Raw genomic sequence first — 26,210 nt, forward strand, 5'->3', positions numbered from 1 at the left:
CTCCTTGGAAACTATATGGGGCAGTTCTACGTTGTCATAAAGGGTCATTATGAGTTGGAACGGACTGGACGACAGCAGTTTTAAGTGCTAGGAAGCAAGTGGGTTAAGCAACAGGTATTACAGTCTCTGCCTCATAAGGTTTACAGCGAGGTAGAGAAGACATATTCAAAATAACAAGTGTCTTGCAAACATTATGCTTTCGTAATGGATAACATAGGTACTCTGTCGCACTGCCAGACAATCTGGGTGGGTGGGAGAAAGGGCCTTGTTAAATACGAGCTAACTACGATGTTAATGAGTCAGCAACTTCTTAAAGCGAGAGATGTGATTTTGTCACAAAGCACCACACCCCTGCCCCCAGCGAGCAGCAGCCCTTCTACTCGCTCTCAGCTAAAACAATTCCTGTAGTCCCGCCCACCTGACCCTAACGCAGCCTCTTTCCTGCTCACAGCCCCGCCCTGTACCCAGGTCTTACACCCCAAACTCTCCAAACCGGGACTCTACTACTGCGCGTAAAATAGACGTCAGCTAGCTAGGCCTGCGCCATAGGGCGGGGGGGAGGGTCCAGCAGCGGTAGGCGCGGAAAAGTGACGCAGGCCGCCGCAACGCCATTTGCTTCTGACAAGCATAGGCGCAAGCGGATTTCGGAGGAGTACGCTTTTTGTGAGGCTTGTCTTTGTATGGCGAGAGGCCTACAGCACTCGCTTCGTGCTGCGTGTTCCTGGGAGAATTTGCCGCCGCCTGAAGGAGTCTGAGACGACGCAAGGCCGCAGTCACCACCATGCCTAAGAATAAAGGTAAGGCTGCCGGAACTCAGAGAACTTGGTTGTGCTAAGCACAGTCTTCCCGGCCTTGCCCGCGGTTTCCGTGTTGCCTCGGCCGCAGTGACTTTATTCCTTTCCGTCCCGCTTGTAGGCGGCTAGGGGCCTTTCGCGCGGCTCTGGAGAAGAGCTGGGAAGTTACTTCCGTCTCCCGGTTTGATAACATGGGACTGAAGCTGACGCCATTTTTGTGGTGTTTCTTGCGGGAGAAAGTGGGAGTTTGCTCCTAATTCACGCTAGACTGACCGCTAATGATAGGGACCTGTGGAGACACCCCTAGGGACGGGTCCGGGTTCGCACGTGGGGCCCTTTGCAGTTCTCAAGCATGGAGTTAAGCCCTGAAATCAGTTAATATACGTTGGTATATAAGTCAGTAAACAAAGCAGGTATTACCGCTGCTCTATGGAACTTAAAGTAACTTTTTAAAATTTGACATGATTAATGGTTTCAAATGTAGAATACTTTTCTCTTTCTGGAAATCGAGTTTTTACGTGCCCTAAGAATACCCAGCTGCAGTATCTGCGTGGGCCAAGAAATTGTAGAAGCCCACGTAACCCTTACAGTAGTGTAGAGCAATGTGAAACTGCCTGAAGAGCGATGCATTTGTTACCGATTTGGGTCCCTGCCGTGGAGCAGTGGAACCAATGAAACATACTCCAAGTCAGAAGGAGTGAGAAAGTTTATTAAGGGAATGTATACATCATAGCGGACCCAGCTGCAACACAGCCTGTCTCTATGGAGTCCCAAAGAGGTGTTTTACAGTAGCGCTTATACAGACTTTTACAGTGGTCAGGCATGTCTTTGTAGTCCACAGAATGCCGGACCAGAGGAGTTACACATTACAAGATGGTGATAAAAGATACCTGCCAGGCATTTCTTTGTTATGCTAGAGATGTACATTTCAGCTACCTGGGCTCTCATTTTCCTATGGGGGTTGTAAGCAACAGGTGGTGGACAGAAGAAACGGTTATTTGTATCAGTTTAAAGCAAAGAACAAATTCATCAACATTAGGTCAAAACAAAATCATTAACTAGAGGTATGTCAACGAGGAGGGAGGCAGAGGAAAGAAAAAAATTTACACGTTCATCATGGCATTAGTTCTGTCAGGCTCTCAGTCACCTATTTTGAAAAAGGGAAAAACATTCTGGGGAGTATTGGGGTCACACATTCAAAAAGTTAATGTGTTTTTGTAGGGCCTAGGTGAACATTGGAAACGCTGGTGCAATAGTCCTTAAGTGCTACAGCTGCTAACCAAAGGGTCTGCAGTTTGAATCTGCCGGGTGGTCCTTGGAAACTCTATGGAACAGCTATACTCTATTCTGTGGGGTTGCTATGACTTGGAATTGCCTCGACGGCACTGGGTTTGGTTTTGGTGAAAACTTTTTAGATGTCATTTGGGTTTTGAACCTTTTGTTGCTTCAGGCACTTCCTTGCTGTTAGTTTTATGCATAATTCTTTGGAAAAGATTGCCATAATGATTTCAACTCTGGAAGGGAATAAAATGCAGTGAAGTACTCTAATTCCTTGATTATTTAATGTAAAATTGAACAAGGAAATAAAGTTAGTAAATATATCAAGAGCGGTTTGTTTTCAGTTATAAAATGCAAAAATAGAATGAAGTGTGGTTTTAGATTGTTAGCATTATAAAGGATTGTAAAGGTGAAACTAATAGGGTGACAGGACTAGGTATATTTCTTTTTTGTAGGTGGGAGTATAAATTAATGCAGCTAGTCAAAAGCCTAAGAAGGTGGATACAGAACCCTTAAGCTGGAAATTTGGTAAATTTAACCTTTTGTAGTTGTTTATACAGGACTCTTTAGTGAATGATTGCTGTGTAACAGTGAAACATTGCAAGTAACCAAAATGGGGGATTAGATATTCTGTTCAGTAATTAAAATGTTGTTGTAGATCTGTTGATACAGAAGGACATTGATGTTACTGAGTAGGGTAAAAAATAAGTTACAGAAGAGAATATATGGAGACTTTTTTGAAAGGGTGAGTAGGAAAATGTTAATGGCTGTCATAGGATAATGGAATATTCTGTATATTTTTATATCAGTTCTACTTTTATATCAAAAAATTCCAGAACAATTGCCCAAGAAGAATTAAAAAACCCATTGCCGTTGAGTCAATTTAGACTCATAGCAACCCTATGTGGCAGAGTAGAACTGCCCCTTAGGGTTTCCAGAGAGCGGCTGGTGAACTTGAACTGCTCACCTTTTGGCTAGCAGCTGACCTCTTAACCACTGCAATACCAGTGATCTCAAGAAGGATAAGGGGTTGATAATACGTGTCTCTGATAAAGGACCGAAGTGAATCTTTGGCAAATTATACATTTAATCTTACTGGGTAAACAAATTAATTTAAAAAAACTCATCTTGTAGTGCTGTCTAAGTGGTGTAGTTCTAATTTTTCTCTAAGTGATTTTAAACCTTATTTTAATTTGTTTTTTAAAATACTGCTGTACACATTAATACAGTTAATTTTTTATTAACATTTTTAATCAATTAGGTAAAGGAGGTAAAAATCGGCGCAGGGGTAAGAATGAGAATGAATCTGAAAAAAGAGAGTTGGTGTTTAAAGAGGATGGACAAGGTAAGACTTTTTAAGTTAAAAAGTTTTTTTTTTAATTACCTTTTTTTTTTAATCTGAATTTCAGTCTTTAAACGTAAAAGGGGTCTTTGTCATAATCCTGAGCGGTTCTATATTTCCATCTTGTTTTCCCCATTTATCATCACCCACATTTCTGCAGAACATATCTTTATACAATTATTTCTTTAATGTACTCTGTTTGGATAGAGAATTCTTTGGTCGCATTTTTGTAAATATAGTCGAAAAGACACGATATAACAGAGCTTTACCCTAAAAAACTATTGTTGAAAATTCTGTACTTTACATTTTTCGTAGAAGTAAGTGCTGTACATTGTTGAACAGATGATGGATGTTTGTGCTGGGTAAATCCTAAGACCTTTTTAAGCCTTCAGTTTTCTGGTGTACCACTATATAATAATATCATGTAGTAAAATGAAATTTTAGTTCCTGGGTAGTACAAACAGTTAACATGCTCAGCAGTTAACTGAAAGGCTGTAGGTTGGAGGTCACCCAGAGGTGCCTAAGAAGAAAGAACTGGCAATCTTCGGAAAAATCAGCTATTGAAAACCCTGTGGAGCACAGTTCTACTCTGACACACATGGGGTTGCCATGAGTCAGAAATGACTTGACGGCAGCAGATGTCTGATAAAGTTTTTACAAGTGTAGACCAAGATACAAAAAACAAAATAAATTGATTTGAGCACTTTGTTTCATGTGTGTGTGTATTTTTGAATAAATTAAACCTATAAAAGTTGGACCATAGGTACAGCAGACTTCAATATAGCCTTTACCATGTGTTACTCAGTTGTTAGTGTTTTGCCTTCTTTCTTTCTTTGTGTATGTGCCTATACATTTTTATTGGTAACCATTTTAAACTTTGTTACAGACACCATGGTATTTTAGCCCAGAATACTTCAGCAAGAACAAAGCGTTGTCTTTGATAACTACAAATCAAACATCACAAGAGATTTTACTATAATATTTCTAACATGTATTCTACTTTAAAATGTCTCCCCTTGCCTCAAAAATTTTCAACAGTTTTTAACAGAAGACCTGTTTCTATATAGAACTTTTGATAGAATCCTTCATGCTGTACCTATAAGCCGCTAAAAAGCCGAACACCTTTAAATTATACAAAACATGTTTTGACTAAAGATGTCTACTTATTTAACCTCTGTCATTCTTACTTCCGTTAGAAGTTAAATTTATTTTCAGGGTAAATTTGCTCATTATCTTTTTATTTTTTCCTATGCTGGAAAAGTATGGAGAGGTAAGCTAGCTTCACTGGGTTTAATAGAATGGATTTCGGCATAATAACCTTACAGTGTAACTATTCAGTTTATTTTTGTAATTATAAATTAGTAGATGTTTCTTCGAAGTTAGTTCTAAGTTCAGATGGTGGTGGTTTGAAGAAATTGCAGTACTTGTCTATTCCCTCATTACCTCCTCCCCCTCCTCCTTCGGATGTCACATTGTTATATTTTAATAAGAGTTGAACAATATCTTACACTCTTTATTTTCCCTCAGAGTATGCTCAGGTAATCAAAATGTTGGGAAATGGACGATTAGAAGCAATGTGTTTTGATGGTGTAAAGAGGTTATGTCATATTAGAGGGAAACTGAGAAAAAAGGTAGGTGTGGAGATTTGTTTTAATTCAATACAAAAATTTTTTTTAAGTGACCCTGCTTTTGATTTATATGGGCCAGGAAATTCTTTTTTTATCAATTCTGAGAAGACTTTTAGAACAGTGATATACATGATAAGTAAAACAAGATCATTGATAACTTTTTTGAGGATTTCATTTATAAAGAATCAGTTGCATTATCTATGTTGTAGTCCTTCCACAGATGTTTAATTTGAACCAAAGAATGAGGAAACAGACATATCCAGTCTATAAAGCAAATGGCCTAGGTCCTTAGTACTGTGAAGGAAAAAAAGTCTGTGGAGCCATTTTAGACTAAAAAAGACCAGAGAACTGTTAGTTAAATGCAGTTCATGTTCCTTCATTAGGTTTAGGTTTTGGGGAAACAAATAGTAGTAGAGATACCCAAACCAAAACCAAATCCAGTGCTTTTAAGTCGATTCCGATTCATAGTGACCCTATAGGACAGAGTAGAACTGTCCCGTAGGGTTTGCAAGGAGCGCCTGGCGGATTGGAACTGCAGACTTGGTTAGCAGCTGTAGCACTTAACCACTACGCCACCAGGGTTTCTCAGTAGTAGATAGAGATATTTAAATACCCAATACTTGAGGTGATAGTGTTGCATTAGTGTTCAGTTACCTAAGTGTGATAACAAGTGGGCCACGTTGGCAATGTAGTGCAGTTAGTTCCTCATTCCAGTAGGTTAGGCAGATTCATTAATCAGTTCTTTCAGCTCTGGTAATGATTCGATTTTTTTTCCCCTAAACTAATGGGGCTTTGGGAGCTTTATGGGTAAGTGGGTGAGTATATTTATGCAGATGGTGATTCTTATGTATTTTGGATAATTAAATATTTTAGGGATATTTGTGATTAAAACTGTCTAATAGCCAAGACAAAGGATCATTGTTTTGGAATTTTTCAGCTCATGTAGTTGAAACTGCTACATAATTTATAACCTAAGTTTTAGAAATTGTGAAACAGATAAGCAGCGTTGTCAGTAGTATAGTTTTTCCTTATCTTAAAAGAGACTTCTGTGACAGTGGGTGAATATTGGGTGGTTTTGTGGGAAGACTGGTTTAACATTGCTCTTTACTTTTTGCCTTTATTTTAAATAAAATATGCAGTAAATTTGCTTTCATAGGTTTGGATAAATACCTCAGACATTATATTGGTTGGTCTACGAGACTATCAGGTAAAAATTACATTTAAATTTGTATACTTGCATTTAATAAGTCATTAATGTTTAAAAATAAGATAAAAGTGTATTTGACCAGTTCCAGCTCAATACACCTTCTCATCATTTTGTCATTAAACATTCATTAAGGGCCAGTGGTGGTCAAGCCTCAGTCCCTTGGTGGTGTGAACAGTTAAGTGGTTGTCTGTGAACTGATAGGTTTGCAGACAACTGCTTAAGTCCACCCAGAGACACCATAGAAGAAAGGCCTGGTGACCTGCTTCTAAAAAAATAATTAGCCGTTGAAAACCCCATGATGAAAAGCACTACTCTGACACAGAAGGCGTCATCAAGAGTCATAATCAACTCAATAGCAGCTGGTTCGTTTTTTGCTCTTGCTGTTAAAGACTATAATATTTTTTTTAATTCTGAATAGTTGCCACAGTTGGTCAGCAGTACAAATATTTTATGGCAAGACTGGTTCAACATTGCTATCTTTCTTTGTTTTTATTTTAAATATAATATGAGGTGAGCTTTTACAGGTTTTTGTATAAATACCACAGATTATTCTGCCATCATTCACTCATTAAAGGCCAGTTGTGTTGTAGGCACTATGCAAGGCATTCAGTCAGTGAAGTTGTATTATGCAGACTGTCATTTTTACTGTTCTGTGGCGAAATGAGAAGTTAAGTAGTGTACCTGTTGTGCTTTTCATGGCTTTTTTTTTTTTTTTAATGCTTAAAAAATTACTTTTTCTTAAATGAGAGTGGTAGCATGTGTTGCTTTTTTTTTTTTAAATCCTGTGTACAAGCACACCTTTCTTTGTTTCCATGTATGTTAATTTTTTTTTATTGAAAACTACACATTTCCTGTTTGAAATTAGATTCCTTTTCCCCAGGAATTTCTGTGTTGCTGTTTCTTTAGTGACTTTTCGGAACTAATTCTTTGTAGTTTGTATTGTATGTGGCCATTGAAGCCTCTGCTTAGTTACTAGTAATGGTTGAACTGAGATTTCCTTCAATGCCTGAAACTCATAAGCTTCTCAGCCTTTGCACATTGGCTCAGTGTGTATTGGATGGCTTGAACAGTCCAGCTGGTAGTTTATAATTCTCCCTTAGCCTACACTGTAGCTTTGGCACAGTCCCTCATGGTCAGCCAGAATAAGAGCTGAGGGCCTGAAGCATTAAAAACAACACTGACAATGCATATGGCATTTTTCATTTGCAGGAATATGTTGGAGCTTTTCAAAGGTCCCTGTAAACATCTCATTCCCCAGCTTTTTTCTCTCAAGTTTCATGATCTGATTTTTGTTATCACCAGTTGAGGTAGCTGCAGAGGTACACAATTTCCACTGATTATTTTTTCCTGTAAAATCCCCAGAGGGGAAAATGTTGCCACTTCAGTGAGCTGTCAATCAGGTCTAGTAAAGAGAAGCCCCAAAAACAAAAACCAAATCCACCACCATCGAGTTGATTCCAACTCTTAGCAACCCTATAGGACAGAGTAGAAGCATCCCATAGAGTTTCCAAGGAGCGGCTGGTGAATTCGAACTGCGGAACTTTTAGTTAGCAGCCTGAGCTCTTAACCACTGTGCTGCCAGGGCCCAGGAAGTGGAATTTCCCAGGAACTCCAGACATTTCCTAAGATGGGTTTTTCAGAAAGCTCCAAACCCATTCTATCCTGTAGGCTGCTGATTTGTGTGGCTGCTGTGGAGCTAGGGCCCTGGTAGCATACTGGTTAAAAGCTACAGCTGCTAACCAAAACGTCAGCAGTTCGAATCCACCAGGTGTTCCTTGGAAACTGTACAGAGCGGTTCTGCTCTGTCCCGTAGGGTCGCTATGAGTCAGAATCGATTCAACGGCAGTGGGTTTTTTTGGGGGGCGGGTTCTGAAGCTAGGGAGAGGAGAATGCAAATTTGAATGTGGTAAGTTAAGGCATCAGAAAGCTGTTCTTACTGAAATTTCACCCCCTTCTTTTTTTTTTTTTCTTTTAAATAAACACTCCTTGGATTGTTGTAAACATTTGCTTAATTCCTAGAATTCTTACAAAATTGATTTTGACAGCTTTTGCCACTGCTTTTATAAAGGAGTAGATTTTAGGGGCTCCTTTACTGTTCCTGCTGATATTACTGCTTTCTGTATCTCTGTTTATAGATAAATCGTACATTAAATATGTTTTTATACACTTGGCCATTGATTTTTTCTTTTATATTCAAAGATAGAAAATTACAGTGTCTTTATGTCTTATTTTTAATGCCCATTATATACTTTGATCTTTGTAATAAACTCAAGAAGTAAAATAATTATTCCCTGTTTGAGGGGCAGGAAAATCATGATTCTGAAAGTAGTAATAATCTAACTGTAGAATGACAGCTAGGACCAACTCTTCTGATTGTTAATATTTTGTGAATTTTTTTCTATACCTTTGCTGAAAGAGAGTGGCCCAAAGACCAGCAGCATTGCTGTCACCTGGGGAAGTATGTTAGAAATTCCAGTTATTGTACCCACCCTCAGACCTACTGAATCAAATCTGTATTTCAGTGTCTCCTTTTATTTTGTATGCACATTGCAGTCACATAAGTGTTGGTTTGTTGCACACTGCCATTGCTTCACTGTGATCATTTTAGTTGCCTCTTCTAGATTAATTGTAAATATTCAACTTAATAAACTTTTCCCCTACTTTACGTCATATCATTTTAAATGGGGTCCTGCAAACATTCTTAGTGGTACTCAGTAGGATATTTGCACCAGAAACACAAAGAGCTTTTAAAAATACGGATTCTTAGGCATTACCTCCAGATCCACTTAGTCAATCTTCAGGAAGTAGCATCTATTTTTAAAGTTGTCCAGGAGATTCTCATCTGTAACATACCTTACAAACCGCTGACACAGAAAGATACATCGATTTCCTTGGGTCATTTTTCTACCTGTAGAATATTTTCATGTTTTTTTTTTTTTTTATTTAAGAAATTTCTAATCAAAATAAATAATAAGTAATATAAAATTGGGCCTCACCGTTTCTGCTTTTACTGAAGTGAAATCTGTGTCTTTTTTTAAGACACCTAATCACTGTTGAGTCATGCATGCAAGCTGCATTCTACTGGTTTATATCTAGCGAAGTTTTTAAGAGAGTAAGAAAGCAGGAGCATTTGTAAAAGAATAGTGAGCTTTTTCTTTATATTCACCAAAAAGTAGTTGATGAAACGACTGATGATATTTTGGAATAACTGATTATTTGTTTTAAAGGATAACAAGGCTGATGTAATTTTAAAATATAACGCAGATGAAGCTAGAAGTCTGAAAGCATATGGCGAGCTTCCAGAGCATGGTAATTTCTGAGTTTCTGTATTACCGTCTTACCTAGTGTTAGTTTGTTTCTGTTTAGGTAAATGGATTTTAATTGAACTGTGATTGTTGTACATATTGTTGAATGTGTACTACATAGTTTTAAATGTGGTTGCCTATACTCTGGGGAGCCCTGGTGGCTATGTAGTTAAGAGCTCTGGGTGCTAACCAAAAGTTTGGTAATTCCAATCCACAAGCCTTTCCTTCGAAACCCAATGGATTGGTTCCACTCTGTCCATTAGGGGCACTATGAGTTGGAATTGACTTGACGGCATCGGGTTTCGTTTGATTAACTTACATTCTGTGGAGCCCTGGTGGTGCAGTTTTTAAGAGCTGAGGCTGTTGAAAATCAAGAGGTCAGTAGTTAGTATCCACCAACTTCTTCTTAGAAACCCAGTGGTGAGTTTTACTGTGTCCTGTACGGTCGGTATGAGTCAGAATTGGCTCACCAGAAACAGGTTTGGTTTCATTTCTTTATACCCTATAGGGTCACTATGAGTTGGAATTGACTTGATGGCAATGATTATTACTTTATATGGCTTAGGCACTTTAGAAATAAATACAGTTCTTTTCGTAGTAATTATAATTTTGGAAAGGAGTTTATATAAGTTGGAAAACACCAGACTTGTATATACTGTCAAAAGAATACATTTATGATAATATTTTTTGTCATTTTTTTTCCTGAAGAGAGTTCAAGTTTTCATCTAAGCAAGAGCAACACTACTATATATTTTTATAGAGAAAACAGTATTCAGTTCATGTTTACATAGTAGTATCCTTTTGGGTTTTTTTTTTTAACCATTTTTTTTGGTAATGTAAAATACATTCTCGCTGCATAGAAGTTGGAAAAATAAAAATATGTGTCATGATACCGTCAAAGAGGGAAAGTATTGTATTCTAAGCCAATAATTTTCACTTGGCAGGTATTTTTATTTTTGTATTTTACTCCATTGTAGTTTTTTATGACAACGAAATACACAGGCGTGAAAATCCCAGTGAATTTTTTTTTGGCATTATGTTGTGAGGTGCCATCAAGTCAGTTCCGTCTTACAGAGGCCCTGTGTACAATAGAACAACACACTGCTCTGTCCTGCACCATCCTCATAATCATTGTGTTTAAGACCATGATTGCAACCACTGTGTCAATCCATCTCAGTGAAGATCTTCCTCTTTTTCTCTCACCCTTGGCTTTACCAAGCATGATGTCTTTCTCCAGGGACTGGTCCCTGCTGACAACGTGTCCAAAGTAGGTGAGATGAAGCTTTCCCATCCTTACTTCGAAGGAGCATTTTGGTTGTACTTCTTAGAAGACAGATTTCATTCTTTTGGCAGTTCATGATATATTCAGTATTTTTTGTCAACACCATACTTTAAATGCATCAGTTCTTTTGTCTTCTTTATTCGTTGTCCAGCTTTCATATGCATTTGAGGTGATTGGAAACACCTTGGCTTGGGTCAGATGCACTTTAGTCCTCAAAGTGCCATCTTTGCTTTTGAGCACTTTATTTAAAGAGGTCTTTTGCAGCAGATTTGCCAATCCAGTGTTTTGGTTGACTTCTTGACTGCTTCTTGCATGGGCATTGATTTTGGATCCAGGTAAAACGAAATCCTTGACAAGTTCGATATCTTCATTTATCAAGATGCTGTTATAGGTCCACTCCTCAGGATTTTTGTTTTCTTTGTGTTGCGATCCAATCCACACTAAAGGCTGTAGTCTTTGATCTTTTATCAGTAAGTGCTTCAGGTCCTCTTCACCTACAGCAAGCAAGGTCATGTCATCTGTATCTCAGGTTGTTAATGAACCTCCCTCCAATCCTGGTGCCCCATTCTCTTCCTATGGTTCACCTTCTTGGTTTATTTACTTTGCATACAGTTTGAATAAGTATGGCAAAAGGGTACAACTGTAACGTTCAACTTTCCTGACTTTAAACCAGGGAGTGTCCTCTTGTTCTGTCTGAAAGAATGCCTCTTGGTCTATCCACAAGTTCCTCATGAGCCCAGTTAAGTGCTCTGGAATTCCATCTTCCCAGTGTTAATCATAATTTGTTAGGATTCACACAGTCGAATGCCTTTGCATAGTCAATAAAACACAGATAAATGCCTTTCTGGTGTTCTCTGCTTTTAGCCAGGATCCATCCAACATCAGTGGTTTCTCTTGTTTTGTGTCCTCTCCTGAATCCTGCTCGGATTTCTGGCTGTTCAATGTTGTAAAAAATGCTGTTGCCATTTTTTAATTATATTCATCAAAATTTTACTTGGACATGATAGAAATGATAATTGTTCCGTAATTTCTGCATTCTGTTGGGTCACCCTTATTTTGGAATGGTCACAAATGTGAATCTCTTGCAATCAGTTAGCCAGGTGGCTGTCTTCTAGATTTTTTGGCAGAGATGAGTGAGTCCTTCCACCATTGCATTTGTTTGTTGAAACATCTCAATTGGTATTCTGTGAATTTTTGGAGCCTTTTTCTTTTTTGCCAGTGCCTTCTGTGCAGCTTAGACTTCTTCTTTCAGTACTGTTGGTTCTTTATTATATGCTGCCTCCTGAAAAGTAGAATGGTTCTTTAAGGCACAGTTGACTCTTTGTTTTCATTCCATCTTTGGATGCTTCCTGTATCATTCAATATTTTGTCCTTAAAGTCTGTAAAAAACTAAACCCATTGCCATCAAGTCAGTTCCTACACATAGCCACCCTATAGGACAAAGTGGAACTGCCCTATAGGGTTTTAAGGGAGTAGGCTGATTGTTTCAAACTACCTTTGGTTAGCAGCCGTAGCTCTTAAGCTAACCACTGTACCACCAGCACTCCACATTGCCTATAGAATCCTTCAGTATTGCAACTCAAAGCTTGAACTTTTTGTCCCCTTCTTTCAGCTTGAGAAATGCTGAGTTCGTGCTTCCCTTTTGGTTTTCTAAGTCCAGGTGTTTGTACGTTTCATCATAGTACTTTATTTGTCTTTTTGAGCTGATCTTTGAAATCTTCTGTGCAGCTGTTTATTTCTTCCTTTTGCTTTATTTACTCCTTATTCAAAAGCAGGTTTCAGAGTCTGTCCTGACGTTCATTTTTGTCTTTTTTTCCTTTCTTTTTAATAACCTTTTGCTTTCTTCATACTTGATGTCCTGATGTCGTTCTACAACTCATCTGGTCTTCGGTCATTAGCGTTGAACACGTCAAATCAATTCTTGAGATGGTCTCTAAATTCAGGTGGGGTATAATCAGGGTTGTACTTTTGCTCTGGTCTTCCTTGTAGATGTCTGGATGTTATCCAATCAGTGATGATATTGTACTTAAGGATAGATCTTAAAATGTTGTTTTCGACAACGAATGCAATACTGTCCCTCTTCAGTTAGTCATTTTTAGCATAGTAGACTGTTTTGACATTATAGGACATGCCATTTACCTGGAAAAAGGACTAGTACTTCCTGGTTCACTTTCACTGCTCAGGGATAAATATGCTTTTGCTAAATCCAAGTTGGTAAGTCCAGCTAATTTTTGGTGTACTAGCTGTTTTTCTCTGAGGAGAGCTTTATAGGTGCTGAGGATAAATTGCAAGCACTTGCTTAATCCCATAGTGCATATACTTTCCATTGTAATGACTTAGTAAATTTCTGGGTATGTTATTGTACAGTGTTTGCATTGTATAATAGGGTTGTTAGTAGAATTTAGGAGGACTTTTCTTGCAGTGAAACTTGTTGAATTAAAATCTGACTTGTGAGACTCTGATTTTTTTCAGTTCAGTTATTTCATTGTTTGTGTCAGACTCGTTCCTCTTAGTGGGCAATTCATTTTAATACCTTAAATGTATACTGAGTACATTTATTGTGTCTTTAGCTAAAATTAATGAAACAGATACATTTGGCCCTGGAGATGATGATGAAATACAGTTTGATGACATTGGAGATGATGATGAAGACATTGATGATGTAAGTGGGTGAATCTTGTATTTTTTATTTTATTTGTAAATTATCTGCAGAGAAACCAACTCTCTCCCTAACTCGAATGTTGAATGGTTACGTTAAAATTATATTTCGAGACTTACCATTGTATTAGAATAGTCAGTAATATTCAGAAACCAGCTAGTTAAACTGTTTTCACTTTGAGAATCCTTAACAATCTTAGAAGTATTTCTTCCTGAAAAGATCACTCTTAGCTTTCTTAATGAGTGTAAGATACGCCATAATCATAACTTGTTTAAAAGTGTCTGAGGAGGTAGCTTTTTTGAAAATGTAGGCAGTTGTGAGAACACGCCTTCTTTAATGGAAACATTAAAGTACTGTACACAGCACAGCCTGTACAAAGCAAGGTCATGGAAGCTCCAAATTCTCTAAAGGACCAAGTTGCTGGACTGAAGGCTCTGGGGACCAAGGTCTCAGGGAATATCTAGCTCAGTTGACATGGCATATTTTATAAAGAATATGTTCTGCATTCTACTTTGGTGAGTAGCATCTGGGATCTTAAATGCTTGTGAGCGGCCATCTAGGATATGCCACTGGTTTCACCCCTTCATGGGAAGGGAAAAATGAAGAACATTGAAGACAAAGGGAAAGATTAGTCTAAAGGACTAATGGACCACATCTCCCATGGCCTCCACCAGACTGAGTCCAGAACAACGGGATGATGCCCAGCTACCACCACTGACTGCTCTGACAGGAATCAAAACATCGAGTGTCTTAGACAGAGCTGGAGAAAAATGTACAACAGAATTCTAACTCAAAAAGAAAGACCAGACTTGCTGGCTTGATAGAGACTGGAGAAACTCTGAGACTGTGGCCCCCAGACACCCTTTCAGCTCAGTAATGAGGTCACTTCTGAGGTCCACCCTTCAGCCAAAGAATGGACAGGCCTATGTACCAAACAAGACTAAAGGGGCACAGCATCCTTGGGACAGGGACTGGAAGGTAGGAGGGAACAGACAAGCTGGTAATAGGGAGCCCAGGGTTGAGAAAGGAGTGTTGACACATCCTGAGGTCATTAACAGTGTGTCTACTGTTTGACGAGAAACAGGTTTATTCTGTAAACGTTCATCTAAACAATAAAATAAAAAGAAACTGTGTTCAGAGAAGAATCTTACTTGAACCAGCTTGACTTAACGTTGAAACTATCACATGTTCTAAAAGCTCTGTTAAGATAGAGGCTGTTGGCAAGGGTGTATATGGTGTGGTCATTTTATTTGTCTGATAGCAGGATGGCAAACTCTTGTTTGGAGTTGCTTTCTCTTTGTTGACCACTTTGGAGTTGGTGTTTTTCTTGAATATATAAGGCATTGAGACCCACAAGAGTGTTTAGTAAACACTTCACATTTTTTTTTTTGCTGTTACTGTATTTAAGTAAAATTCATTCTGATTTTCTTGATTTTTGTTTTTTAAGTAATTAGGATGGTGCTATAGCTAGCTTTTAACTCTCCTGTAATAAAAATGTAGTTCAGAAACCATCTGTATGTGTAAATAATAAAATAATAACAATCAGTGATTTGATACTAAGCTGAAATTTTTGAATGCCTGGAACAATTGTTCCTGACACAGTTTGTGCAACAGAATTATCAGCACTTTTAAAAAGATATTTTCAGGAAGTCTGATCTGGGCAGTACAAGTGATCTTGATGCTTAAACATTCAGAGAAGTTGAAAGAATTTTGACTGAAAACTAAATTACCACTGTGAGGAATCAACAGCTTACATATAGTAAATTACATACAGCCAGATGTACTCTTCTGTTTGTCCACTAATACATCTTGTACTTTGATGTATTTCCAAATCATTTCATTGTTTCAGCCATCATCCAGTAGATGTACACATTTATGAATTATTGAAGATTCAGTACTATACTGTTACATACATTTTAAAGTATACTTAAAAATAGAAAATGAAAAAAGATGAGAAATAAGCATATTGCTTTGCCGTTTTAATGTCTCCCTTCAGGGACTCTGAGCCAGAGGATTTTTGTGACTAAACTTAATACTTTGCTCGTAGAATTAGCTGTTATATTTTGTGGCAAGAACCTAACTGCCTATAATAATGGCAGATCTAAACGTTTTGATAGCTGAGATACGGTTGAAATCTTCTTTAAAAAATTAACTAACCTGACCAGAGTATTTGCATGAATATGCAAGCCATCTACACATATGCCAGGCTGAGGATCTCTATGCAGGGTTAAGATTTTCCTCATGGATTGCAGGGGCAAGAGGATGTTCCTGGATCAGTGCCAACATTCTAATTAGGCCCAGCAGGCTGGCAGGAAACAATGGTGCACATAATGATTATTAAAGAAATTTATCATGAACATTTTGTTGTAAGCCTTTATCGTGTTGAAATCCTACTTTTTCTTGTGAATGTTTCTCCAGATGTCTTACAGGGATCCTAGTCTTTACTTCTATGATCAGATTTACTTGGTGGAATTCACACCATTTTGAAGAAATGCTGCCCATGTCTACACCCAGCTCCAAAATAAAAATGTATTTATTAACACAAAAGGAAAGAGATGCTAAAGAGTATTCTGCATAGCATGTAACATTCAGAAAAGATCATGAATATGTATTGGCAGCAGACCAGAACTGAGAAGAATCTGGTGTACAGAATTTTTTATTCAGATTTACTTTATTTCCTAGGTAGCCTATAGGAGTGGAAGTCTTCTTTATATACAGTAGACTGTTATAATCTAAGAATTATTTTTCTGTGAATCTGATGTTCTTTTCATTTACAGATCTAAATTGAATTTCAACATTTCAAGTACCAATCTTTCTGAAGATTGTTCTACAGTTTTACTTTGACCATCACCAGTTAAGAAGACTGAAACTTTAACATGTTAAAATAGGGTGATATATTTTCAGTCTTTGTTTTAAAGTATTTATTAAATTTGTATTAAAACTGAATGTTGAATTTTCTTAGGTCAAATAACACACTTTTTTTTTTTTTTTAATGCAATGAGACTTAAGGATAAAAGACCACAATATTTGCTGTTAAAAACAAAGACCAAAAAAAACCCAGAAGAAATAAATGTTTTTTTTTTTTCTGTGACTATTCTGGCAGTTGGAGGTTTTAGGTATCATCATGGGTCATAATGAATCCTACTTTGAACAGCCTGTTAATTGTACAGTTTTGGGTTTTTTTTTGTTGTATGTTCAGATTACCTGGTCGTTCTCTTGAGATTTTGGTAAAATTTAAGGAAGGCAGAATTTTGCAATTGAGATCAAAATGGATGGGGCTTTTTTCACAGTAACGTAGCCCTGTGTGTTCTTACACTATCTTTGATAGCTCGCACTTGGATCATATGACGTTGCCAAGGTCATTAAAAATTTTTTCAAAATGTGATTTTAGAACATAAGTTTGAATAGCAACTTTGAATTTTGTGTGATAAGGAGCTACAGAAATTGAACACTAGGTGATACTCAGTTATCTTAACATTGGAAATAGTGATATATTAGTTGACAGTGTTTTTACTTAACAGGTATATGAAATTTCTCAAAAAACAGCTTTTCATGGTGAAAGATGTATTTTTTACTATAGGAAAAAGTTTGTTTAAAGATGTAATTTTATTTTCAAAAGTTACATACATTGTAAGATATAATTTTAACTTTATGAAACTTAAAATAAAATGTATAATTTACAGTTAATTTCATAATAAATTCTGCAAGTTAAGCCTTTGTCAGATTTACTCCTAAGCTGAAAAAGGGGAGGAAAGTTACGGAAAGGTGTTTTCCACTTTCTGAATTGAAGGCCATAGCTAAGAAATGTATTTAAAGGTAATGCTGTCCCTTTTTTCTTTGGGATAATATTTTATTGTGTTTTCAGTGAAGGTATACACAACAGTTTACCTTCCCATTGTTCATTGATACTGGTTACACTCTTCACAATGTGTGAACATGCTTTTGTTTCAGATCTAGTTGCTCCATTTCCATTAATGTAGCTAATACCCCCTCTTTTGGGCTGGGTTCTCTAGAGAAACAAAACCAGTAAAGCACATAAATATATATATACACATGGAAGAGATTTTTATCAAGGAGATGGATCACACAGTTTTTAGAGACTGTAATATCCCAAGTCCTTGGGGCAGGAAAGACTTCTGACACGTAGTCCAGGGGCCGGTGAACGTAAGAACAGCAGGCCAGAAACAAGGCTGTTCCAGGCTACTCCTGATTTACGTAGGCATGGGGGTGGTGAACACAAGTTGGCAGGCCAGAGAGCAGAGCTGTGAAGATGAACAAATCTCTAGATCAGCAGGCAAGACCACAAGCAAGCAGGTAGCTGAACCGAAGAACTGGAGGTCAGACGAACAGGAGGCAGCTGCAGGATCCATCAGGAAAAGCTAGGTGGCAGGTGGCAGAGATGGAAAGCCTGAAAGGGTGGTGAGCCACCACAGGCCTCACCCCCACCAGCACCACAGCAGATCACAATGTAATAGAACTGCCGAAACACTGGGGATCATGGCCTGGCCAGTTTGACACAATCTTAACCATGATAGTCTACCTGCTGTCCCTTGGTATCTGTGCACATCTACTGAAACAATATGTAGTTGTCTGTAAAAACAATTATAAAGTAGTACTTGGGCCTAACATGATGGAATGAACACACATACAACCCCAAAATGGAATAGCCTGTTTACATCTTACATAAGTGAAGAAAACAAATATTTGATGCACATATACAAAGCATAAATACTCAGTGCATACAGTCCTTGTTTCTGCAGCTGGTAACATGGCCTTAATATATTTAAAACTACCTTCATCCACCACTGTATTCCATTTGTCCTCAGCAAGCACCTCAGCTGGTCATGGTTCTTTGCCTGGTGAGTGGCCCAAACTTTGATTACTGAAGGGTCTGGGCCATTAGTAGTTATGTCAGAATTGAGTTGCTGTAGTTCTCCGTTGACTTAAGTCACAGGGCATGGTAGTACTACGAGATGCCCTGCGGGATTTGATGTATTCCAGACATACTCTTCCTTACCTCCGTTATGTAATATCAATCCAATTTCTTCTTGGTAATCAGGAATTCAGTCACACCAGCTAGTATGGTAACTGCATTCTTTGCCTGTTGATCTAGAGGCATAAGGAGCCCAAAGTGACCAGGTGGCATTTTTAGCTTCCAGTTCAGTGGAGTCTGTGATGTCTCTCCAGGTTGGAGTTTTGAACTAAGACCTGTAGACCTGCAGAATGCAAGGTCACAGGCACAGGAAAGAAGATCTCAGGAGCAGGTCATGGGGTAATAGTGAGTGATGCTACTTCCATTTCCACTGCTTGACTGCTGGACCCATGAATCCTGCCTAAGGGAGAAACCAGTGTATGTTGGATGCTGGTTTACAGTATATAGAGACTCCTGGAGAACATTGCTTCAACTGTGCGAGGTACTGCCACCTAGCTGGCAGTGTAATTGTGTCTTTAGAAGTCGATTCCATCATTTTATCAAGCCAGCTGCTACTGGGTGATGGGGGACATGGTAAGACCAGTGAAGTCCATGAGCATGGGCCTATTGCCACACTTCATTTGCTGTGAAGTGAGTTCTTGATCCAGGGCAATGCTGTGTGGGATACGACAGTGGATAAGGCATTACTTCGAAGTCAACAGATGATAGTTTGGGCAGCAGCATTCTGAGCAGGGAAGGCAAATCCATACGCAGAATTAAGTGTTCTGTTAAGGACAAAATGCTGCCCTTACCGTGATGGAAGTGGTCCAGTGTAATCAACTTGCTACCAGGTTGCTGGCTGATCACCTTGAGGGATGGTGCCGTATCAGGTACTGTTGTTGTCTGGTGCTGGCTGATTGGGCACTCAAGTTGTTGCAGCCAAGTCAGCCTTGGTGAATGGGAGTCTATGTTATTGGTACCGTGCATAACCTCCACCCCATAACAATGGCCACTTCATGAGCCCATTGAGCAATGACAGGAGTAGCTGGGGAAACCACTCATCAGAATGTGTCCTGTCTGCTTGTTAAAATCTTTTGCTGAGGTCACCCTTTGGTGAGCATTCACATGAGACACAAATATCAACTTGATCCCTGCAGAGAGGCCTATCTATATAGTTCTTCCCCATAAATCCTTGTATCCACTTTTCCAAATGCGTTCCTTCCAAGTCCCTGACTATCGAACCAAACAATTGGCCACAGCCAATCAGTACACAGTTGCACATCAGGCCATTTCAAGCCAAGTGAACAACTAAGTGCAGTGCTCAAAGTTCTGCCCGTTGAGAGGCTTTTCCTTAACTGTTGTCCTTCAGGGAGGTCACAGAAGGATCTGTAGTGTTCTCACTGTCCACTTGCCAGAGATACCATATCATGCAGAACAATTTGTAAACCAGGCTCAAGTTTTCCCTTAAATGAGCATGAGGAACTCCCCATGAGGCCATAGGTGCAGATGGGGAAGTGGACAGTAATCCGACAAAAATGGAGACTGGGCATTTGGGCTACTACTTCATGCAATTTGTGCCATCAAGTCTTTTTGGGGCCCATTCTCCACATATATACTACTTCCAGTTAATGATGGAATGCTGCTGTGCACATTGAACTTAATGACTCTGGGTCAGATAATACCCAGTTCATGATAGGCAGCTTAGGCTGCATGGTGACTTGGTGTCCCATGGTTAAGTGTCCAGTCTCTACTAAGGCACAGTAACAAGCCAAAAGCTGTGTCTCAAAAGGAGGGTAGTTATCTACAGAGGATGGCAGGGCTCTGCTCCAAAATCCTAAGCGTCTGTGCTGTGATTCACAATACGGGCCTGCTAAAACTCCAAACAGCATCTCTTTCTGCCATGGTCATTTCAAGTACCATTGGATCAGGTGGCTCATATGGCCCAGGTGGGAGAGTGGCTTGCACAGCAGCTTGAACCTGTTGCATAACATTTTCTTGTTCTGGGCCCTACTCAAAACTAGCAGATTTTTGAGTCACTTGATAAATAGGCCAGAGTAGCAAGCTTAAATGAGGAATATGTTGCCTCCAAAATCCAAAGAGGCCCACTAGGCTTGCCACCTTTTTACTCGTGGGGGCAGCCAGATGCAATAATTTTCCTACGCTTTACAAGGAATATCTCGATATGCCCCACACCACAGAACCCCTAGAATTGTCACTGAGATGGAAGGTACTTGAATTTTTGTGGGATTAATATTACTCCCTTTAGTACAAAAATGTTCTTCCAGTAAGTTCAGTCATTGACACTTCTTCCTTACTAGGTCCAGTCAAAATAATGCCATCAGTGTAGGACCAGTGTGATATCTCGAAGAAGGGAAAGGGTCCCTATTATAGGTCCCTGTGGACTAAATTCTGACCTAGAGCTGGGTAGTAGATGTAGCTCTGAGATAGGCAACTGAAGGTGCATTGCTGGCCTTGCCAGCTAAAGGCAAACTGCTTCCAATGGTCCTTTGAAAAAGATATGGAAAAAAAGGCATTAGCCAGATTTTAGCTACATACCAGGTACCAGGAGATGTGTTAATTTACTCAGGCAACGAGACTGCATCTGGAACAACAGCTGCAATTCAAGTCACCATCTGGTTAAGTTTTCAATAATCTGCCATCGTTCTCCAAGGTCTGTTTTTTGCACAGGCCAGATAGGTGAGTAGAATTGCGATGTGGTGGGGATCACCACCCTTGCATCCTTCAAGTCCTTGAGGGTGGCAGTGGTCTCTGTAGTCCCTCCAGGAATGCGGTATTGGTTTTGGTGTTTTGCTATTTTGATGAACTACGTCTGAGCATGTTCCTGGCCCACAGAAACTGTTAAATAATTGCATGCCGTTTCTGACTGGTAAGAATCTCAGCACTGGGTTCAATTCCAAAGGCAGAACAAATTCCTAAATCCCATCTTTGAAGGTCTTTTCAGATGATTTCCACTATCCTCTCTCAGCTATAGTCCAATCAGGAGACAGAAACCATGAAATAATTTCAACAAGGGAACTTTGACATAAAGAATTTTTAACTATGACAGTGGATTGTAGTAACGTGAACTAAAAAGAATTAAAGACATAAGAGTCACAGATGTAAAGCTCCAGCTACCACTCTTGGACAGAAAGAGTTTGCAAGAAGCATCACACCCACACTATGGCAAAGTTTTAGACCTTGTTGGGAACACACAGATGTAGTTCGTCAAATGACATAAAAGTCTTAACCACAGTGGGAAAAGTTACCAGAAATCTCCCCTCTGGAGAATACTGGAAATCAAGAAAGTGGATGTCTTACCAGGAATTCCACTACAAAACTGAGAGAGGGTATCCAGGAAGCTGTTAACTTCTGCACACAGCAGGGCCTGGGCGTAGAAAAGTAGCTCTTAGTGAAGAGCCTAGTGCTGAAAAAGCTTGCTCTTCTACAGGAACATGATGCTATAGGTGGACCCACATCCAGGCTGCAACGATTGGAAATGCATGCAGCTTTGCTGGGTTCTCTAAGTTAGGGTTTCTCACAAGTGTTCAATCAACATGTTGGCCAGGACTGATACCTCATTTGAAGGCTTACTGGGAAAGGATCCTCTTCGAAAGTATGTGAGTGCAGCACGGTTCAGTTCTTTGCTTGAAGACCTCATTTTCTTGTTGACTCTTGGCTGGAGACCACCCTCAGATGCGTGGACATTTTTGTATGAAAGCTTGGTTAAAGCCAGCAAGGGAAATCTCAAAAGAGACTGTTAGCAAAACATGTATCTTAATTTCCTAGTGCTGTGGTAACAAAAATAACAAGTGGGTAGATTAAAGGACTGAAATTTTTTCACAGTTCTGAAAGCTAGAAGTCCAAATTAGGGTCTTAGCTGTGTTGATTGCTTCTACACAGCATACGCAGTCTGAGTATTCCTTAGTTCCGTGGAGTTCCTTGGCTTGTAGACGATCATTATGTGGCATCTGTCTAGCTATGTTTGTATGTGCTTGTCTTTGTGTCTATGGTGCTCTTGATATAACTTACAAGTGAGTAGGTTCAGATTTCACCCTGCACTAGTAGGACTTTAACTGATTACATCACTTTAGATTCCATTACAGAAGGTGCTTAGATTGTATTCACAAGTTAGAGAATAGAACTCCAACAATTTTATATATTACCATTATGAAATTGACATCCTTTGCAAAACAACACCAACAAAAAAAAACCTGTTACCATCGAGTTAATTCCGATAGGACAGAGTAGAACTGACCCATAGAGTTTCCAAGGAGTGGCTGCTGAATTCAAACTGTTGATCTCAGTGAGGAGGAAGGCATAAATCATTAGGAGTCATCTTAGAGTCTAATTATTACCCTGGGAAAGAAGCATGTTAGAAAACATTGGAGTAGGAAGAGCTTGTGAAAATACAGATGTCCTGTGTGCATATCCATCCATTAAGAAAATGTCCAGCAACAGGGACTTAACTCAGGCTGATCTAGCTAATGCTTCCTAGGACTGATTTTTCACCACAGAAACCAGCAGTACTGTGTAGAAGCAATGCAATTTCTTCTTGGCAATCAAGACCAATTGTTTCAGCCAGATACTAATCTGCTTTTAAACTTGTTGTCCAGGTGGCAATGTCATCATGCAATTCTGTGTAACCACTGGGGTGTGCCCTGATGGAAGCAGTCCCCTTTGGAGGACTAAGACCTCCAAATTACAGGTAGTCTCTGATATACCACATGTTCTATGATGAACTGCACTTAAAATCATCCATGTTTTTGAACATCTCATTGTTTGTAATATGTATTATGTACAGCATTGCAGTATATAATTTGCTGATTTATCATTCTCAGATGTTCACTTGCAGACTTTCAATTTTATGACTTACTGTTCAAAACATTGCTGATTTTCTAAACTAAATCAGGGGTTTCAGTTGCTTGAAAACATGTACCTAGACTCTAACTGCTGAGTTGATAGATTCGGGAAGCAGTGAGATATTACCATGACATACATGAAGGAAAAAAGAAAATGACCATATGGACAACACTCACTAATTTTCCGACTAGAAACCCCACCCCTATTCCCAGGGATAATCTAGATGATTCAGTGTCTTCTACAAGTAGAGATGTTACCACAATTGACAAAATGCCAACATCATCCATCTCTTCGTTTTATAATTTTTTAATGCTGATATCAGATGGATCCTGGCTGAAAGCAGAGAATACCAGAAGGATGTTTACCTGTGTTTTATTGATTATGCAAAGGCATTGGACCGTGTGGGTCATAACAAACTATGGATAACACTGCGAAGAATGAGAATTCCAGAACACTTAATTGTGCTCATGAAGAACTTTTACATAGATCAAGAGGCAGTTGTTCGGACAGAATAAGGGGATATTGATTGGTTTAAAGTCAGGAAAGGTGTGCATCAGGGTTGTATTCTTTCACCATACCTATTTAATCTGTATGCTGAACAAATAATCTGAGAAGCTGGACTATATGAAGAAGAACAGGGCATCAGGATTGGAGGAAGACTCATTAACAACCTGCTTTATGCAGATGACACAACCTTCCTTGCTGAAAGTGAAGAGGACTTGAAGCACTTACTAATGAAGATCAAAGACCACAGCCTTCAGTATGGATTCCACCTCAACATAAAACAAAAATCCTCACAACTGGACCAATAAGCAACGTCATGATAAACGGAGAAAAGATTGAAGTTGTCAAGGATTTCATTTTACTTGGATCCACAATCAATAGCCATGGAAGCAGCAGTCAAGAAATCCAAAGACCCATTGCGTTGGGTAAATCTACTGCAAAGGACCTCTTCAAAGTGTTGAAGAGCAAAGATGTCACCCTGAAGACTAAGGTGTGCCTGACCCAAGCCATGGTATTTTCAATCACATCATATACATGTGAAAGCTGGACAATGAATAAGGAAGACCGAAGGAGAGTTGACGCCTTTGAACTGTGGTGTTGGGGAAGAATATTGAATATACCATGGACTTCCAAAAGAACGAACAAATCAGTCTTGGAAGAAGTGTGGCCAGAATGCCCCTTAGAGGCAAGGGTGGAGTGACTGTGTCTTACATACTTTGGACATGTTGTCAGGAGGGATCAGTCCCTGGAGAAGGACATCCTGGTTGGCACAGTACAGGGTCAGCGGAAAAGAGCAAGACCCTTCACAAGGTTGATTGACACAGTGGCTGCAACAATGAGCTCAAGCATGACAACGATTGTAAGGGTGGCGCAGGACCGGGCAGTGTTTCGTTCTGTTGTGCATAGGGTCGCTATGAGCTGGAACTGACTCGACGACACCTAACAACAAATTTTTTTACATATGTATGGGAATATTTGTCCATATGTAATGCTTCCAATTCCCAAAGACAAGATCAGATTTATAAAGATACTACTAATAAAAGGCAATAATAATGAAAACTAAAAAAAGAAAATACAGTATTGACTTATGTCAGAACCAACTGGTGATGGAGTCATTGGAACCCAGTTGAAGGTTGGAGACTACCTGTACAGGTAAAAAGGGGATTTTTATAGATTTTTTTTAGTGCTTTTGATGCAATAATAGAGTTTTATGTAAAACAACAGCAACTGAAAAAGGCAGGCTGATTGATAAAAAACAGAACAGCTGAGGTACTGGCTGAGGAAAAGGGAAATATGGAGTTTAATGAATGAAGGAAGCCATAGATATCAAAATCTTGTAACTACAGATTCAAGGGCTATAGAAGCTTTGCATATATTCTATTTGTTTATCATATATGTGTTCATTGTTCAGTGATAAACATCTCTTTTTTTGTTGAGAATATACACAGCAAAATATCCACCAACTCAACCATTCTACGTGTGCAATTCAGTGACATTGATTACATTCCCTGAGTTGTACAACCATTCTCACCCTCCTCTTGTAGGTTTTTTCTCCTCCATTAACATAAACTCATTGCCCCTAAGTTTCTTATCTTGTTTTTGAGTTCATGTTTTCACTCTGATCCCATACAGATAGCTCTTAAAAGGTCCTGATGCTCAATGCAGACACTTTTTTACTAGTTGAGCTAAACTATTGTTTGGTTTTAAGAAGACTTCAAAGGATATTTCTGATTTAAATTTTAAAGATTATCTCAGGGCATTAGTCTCAGGGGTTTACCAGCCCCCATGACTCCAGAAAGTAGTCTTAGACTCTTCTGCCTTTTCCCTCATTTAAATCAGGATTCTTCAAAAGAATCTTTGACCAAAACGTTTGGTAATGATAGATGAGCACCATCCAGTTCTGGTCTCATGGCACAGGGGGGAGTTGTTCATGGAGACAATTAGCCACACGTTCCAAATTCTCCTGTTCCTGACCCTGCTTCTTCCTCTCTTGCTCCAGGTGAATACAGACCAATTGTTTTGCCTTCAGTGGCTGCTTGCAAGTTTTTTAAGACCGCAGGCAGTATGTAATGAAACTAGGAGGTAGAACAGAAGCGCTACAGCGAGCACACACACATCTTTACGTAGTGTGCATGCCCACTATGATGTGACGCCCACACTCCTACAAGAGCAGAGAAATACAGTCTTCCCATGGTCGAGGAGCTTCTCAGGCTCAGACTGGCTAAGAAGAGGCCCCAGCATCATGTTTCCTCGCATGCCCAGAAGTTGTTAGCTACTTGCAGGTGTGGAAAAAATCCTAGCAAGCAAATTGGCACCAGTTGGGCAAGCAGATGAGTGTCCAGGGCTGAGTGCCTGTGGCACTGAAGTGTTAACAGAGACTCTTTGTGTACATATAAGGAGGGTCGCCTTTAGGAAATGCTGTGTCAGGTAACATTCAGA

At 39.1% G+C, this 26,210-nt stretch overlaps 1 protein-coding gene across 1 annotated transcript; it reads left to right on the forward strand.

Moving 5' to 3' along the window:
• The first annotated feature begins 617 nt into the window (after nucleotides 1–617).
• LOC126069882 (eukaryotic translation initiation factor 1A, X-chromosomal) lies at nucleotides 618–16,490 on the forward strand. Its single transcript, XM_049873534.1, has 7 exons — nucleotides 618–797; nucleotides 3,334–3,417; nucleotides 4,942–5,045; nucleotides 6,199–6,249; nucleotides 9,477–9,558; nucleotides 13,407–13,498; nucleotides 16,273–16,490. Exons 1-7 carry the CDS (start codon nucleotides 782–784, stop codon nucleotides 16,276–16,278), a joined length of 435 nt encoding a protein of 144 aa, XP_049729491.1. The 5' UTR covers nucleotides 618–781; the 3' UTR covers nucleotides 16,279–16,490.
• The last annotated feature ends 9,720 nt before the right edge of the window (nucleotides 16,491–26,210 follow it).

This window comes from Elephas maximus, chromosome Y (genome assembly GCF_024166365.1).
Source record: "Elephas maximus indicus isolate mEleMax1 chromosome Y, mEleMax1 primary haplotype, whole genome shotgun sequence".
Lineage (NCBI taxonomy): Eukaryota > Metazoa > Chordata > Mammalia > Proboscidea > Elephantidae > Elephas > Elephas maximus.

What these genes read in the sequence shown, in the direction of transcription:
- LOC126069882 (XM_049873534.1), top strand. An exon ending in GTTTAAAGAGGATGGACAAG is followed by an intron (nt 3,418 to 4,941) that starts GTAAGACTTTTT and finishes ATTTTCCCTCAG; the next exon opens with AGTATGCTCAGGTAATCAAA. An exon ending in TTGGTCTACGAGACTATCAG is followed by an intron (nt 6,250 to 9,476) that starts GTAAAAATTACA and finishes TTTGTTTTAAAG; the next exon opens with GATAACAAGGCTGATGTAAT.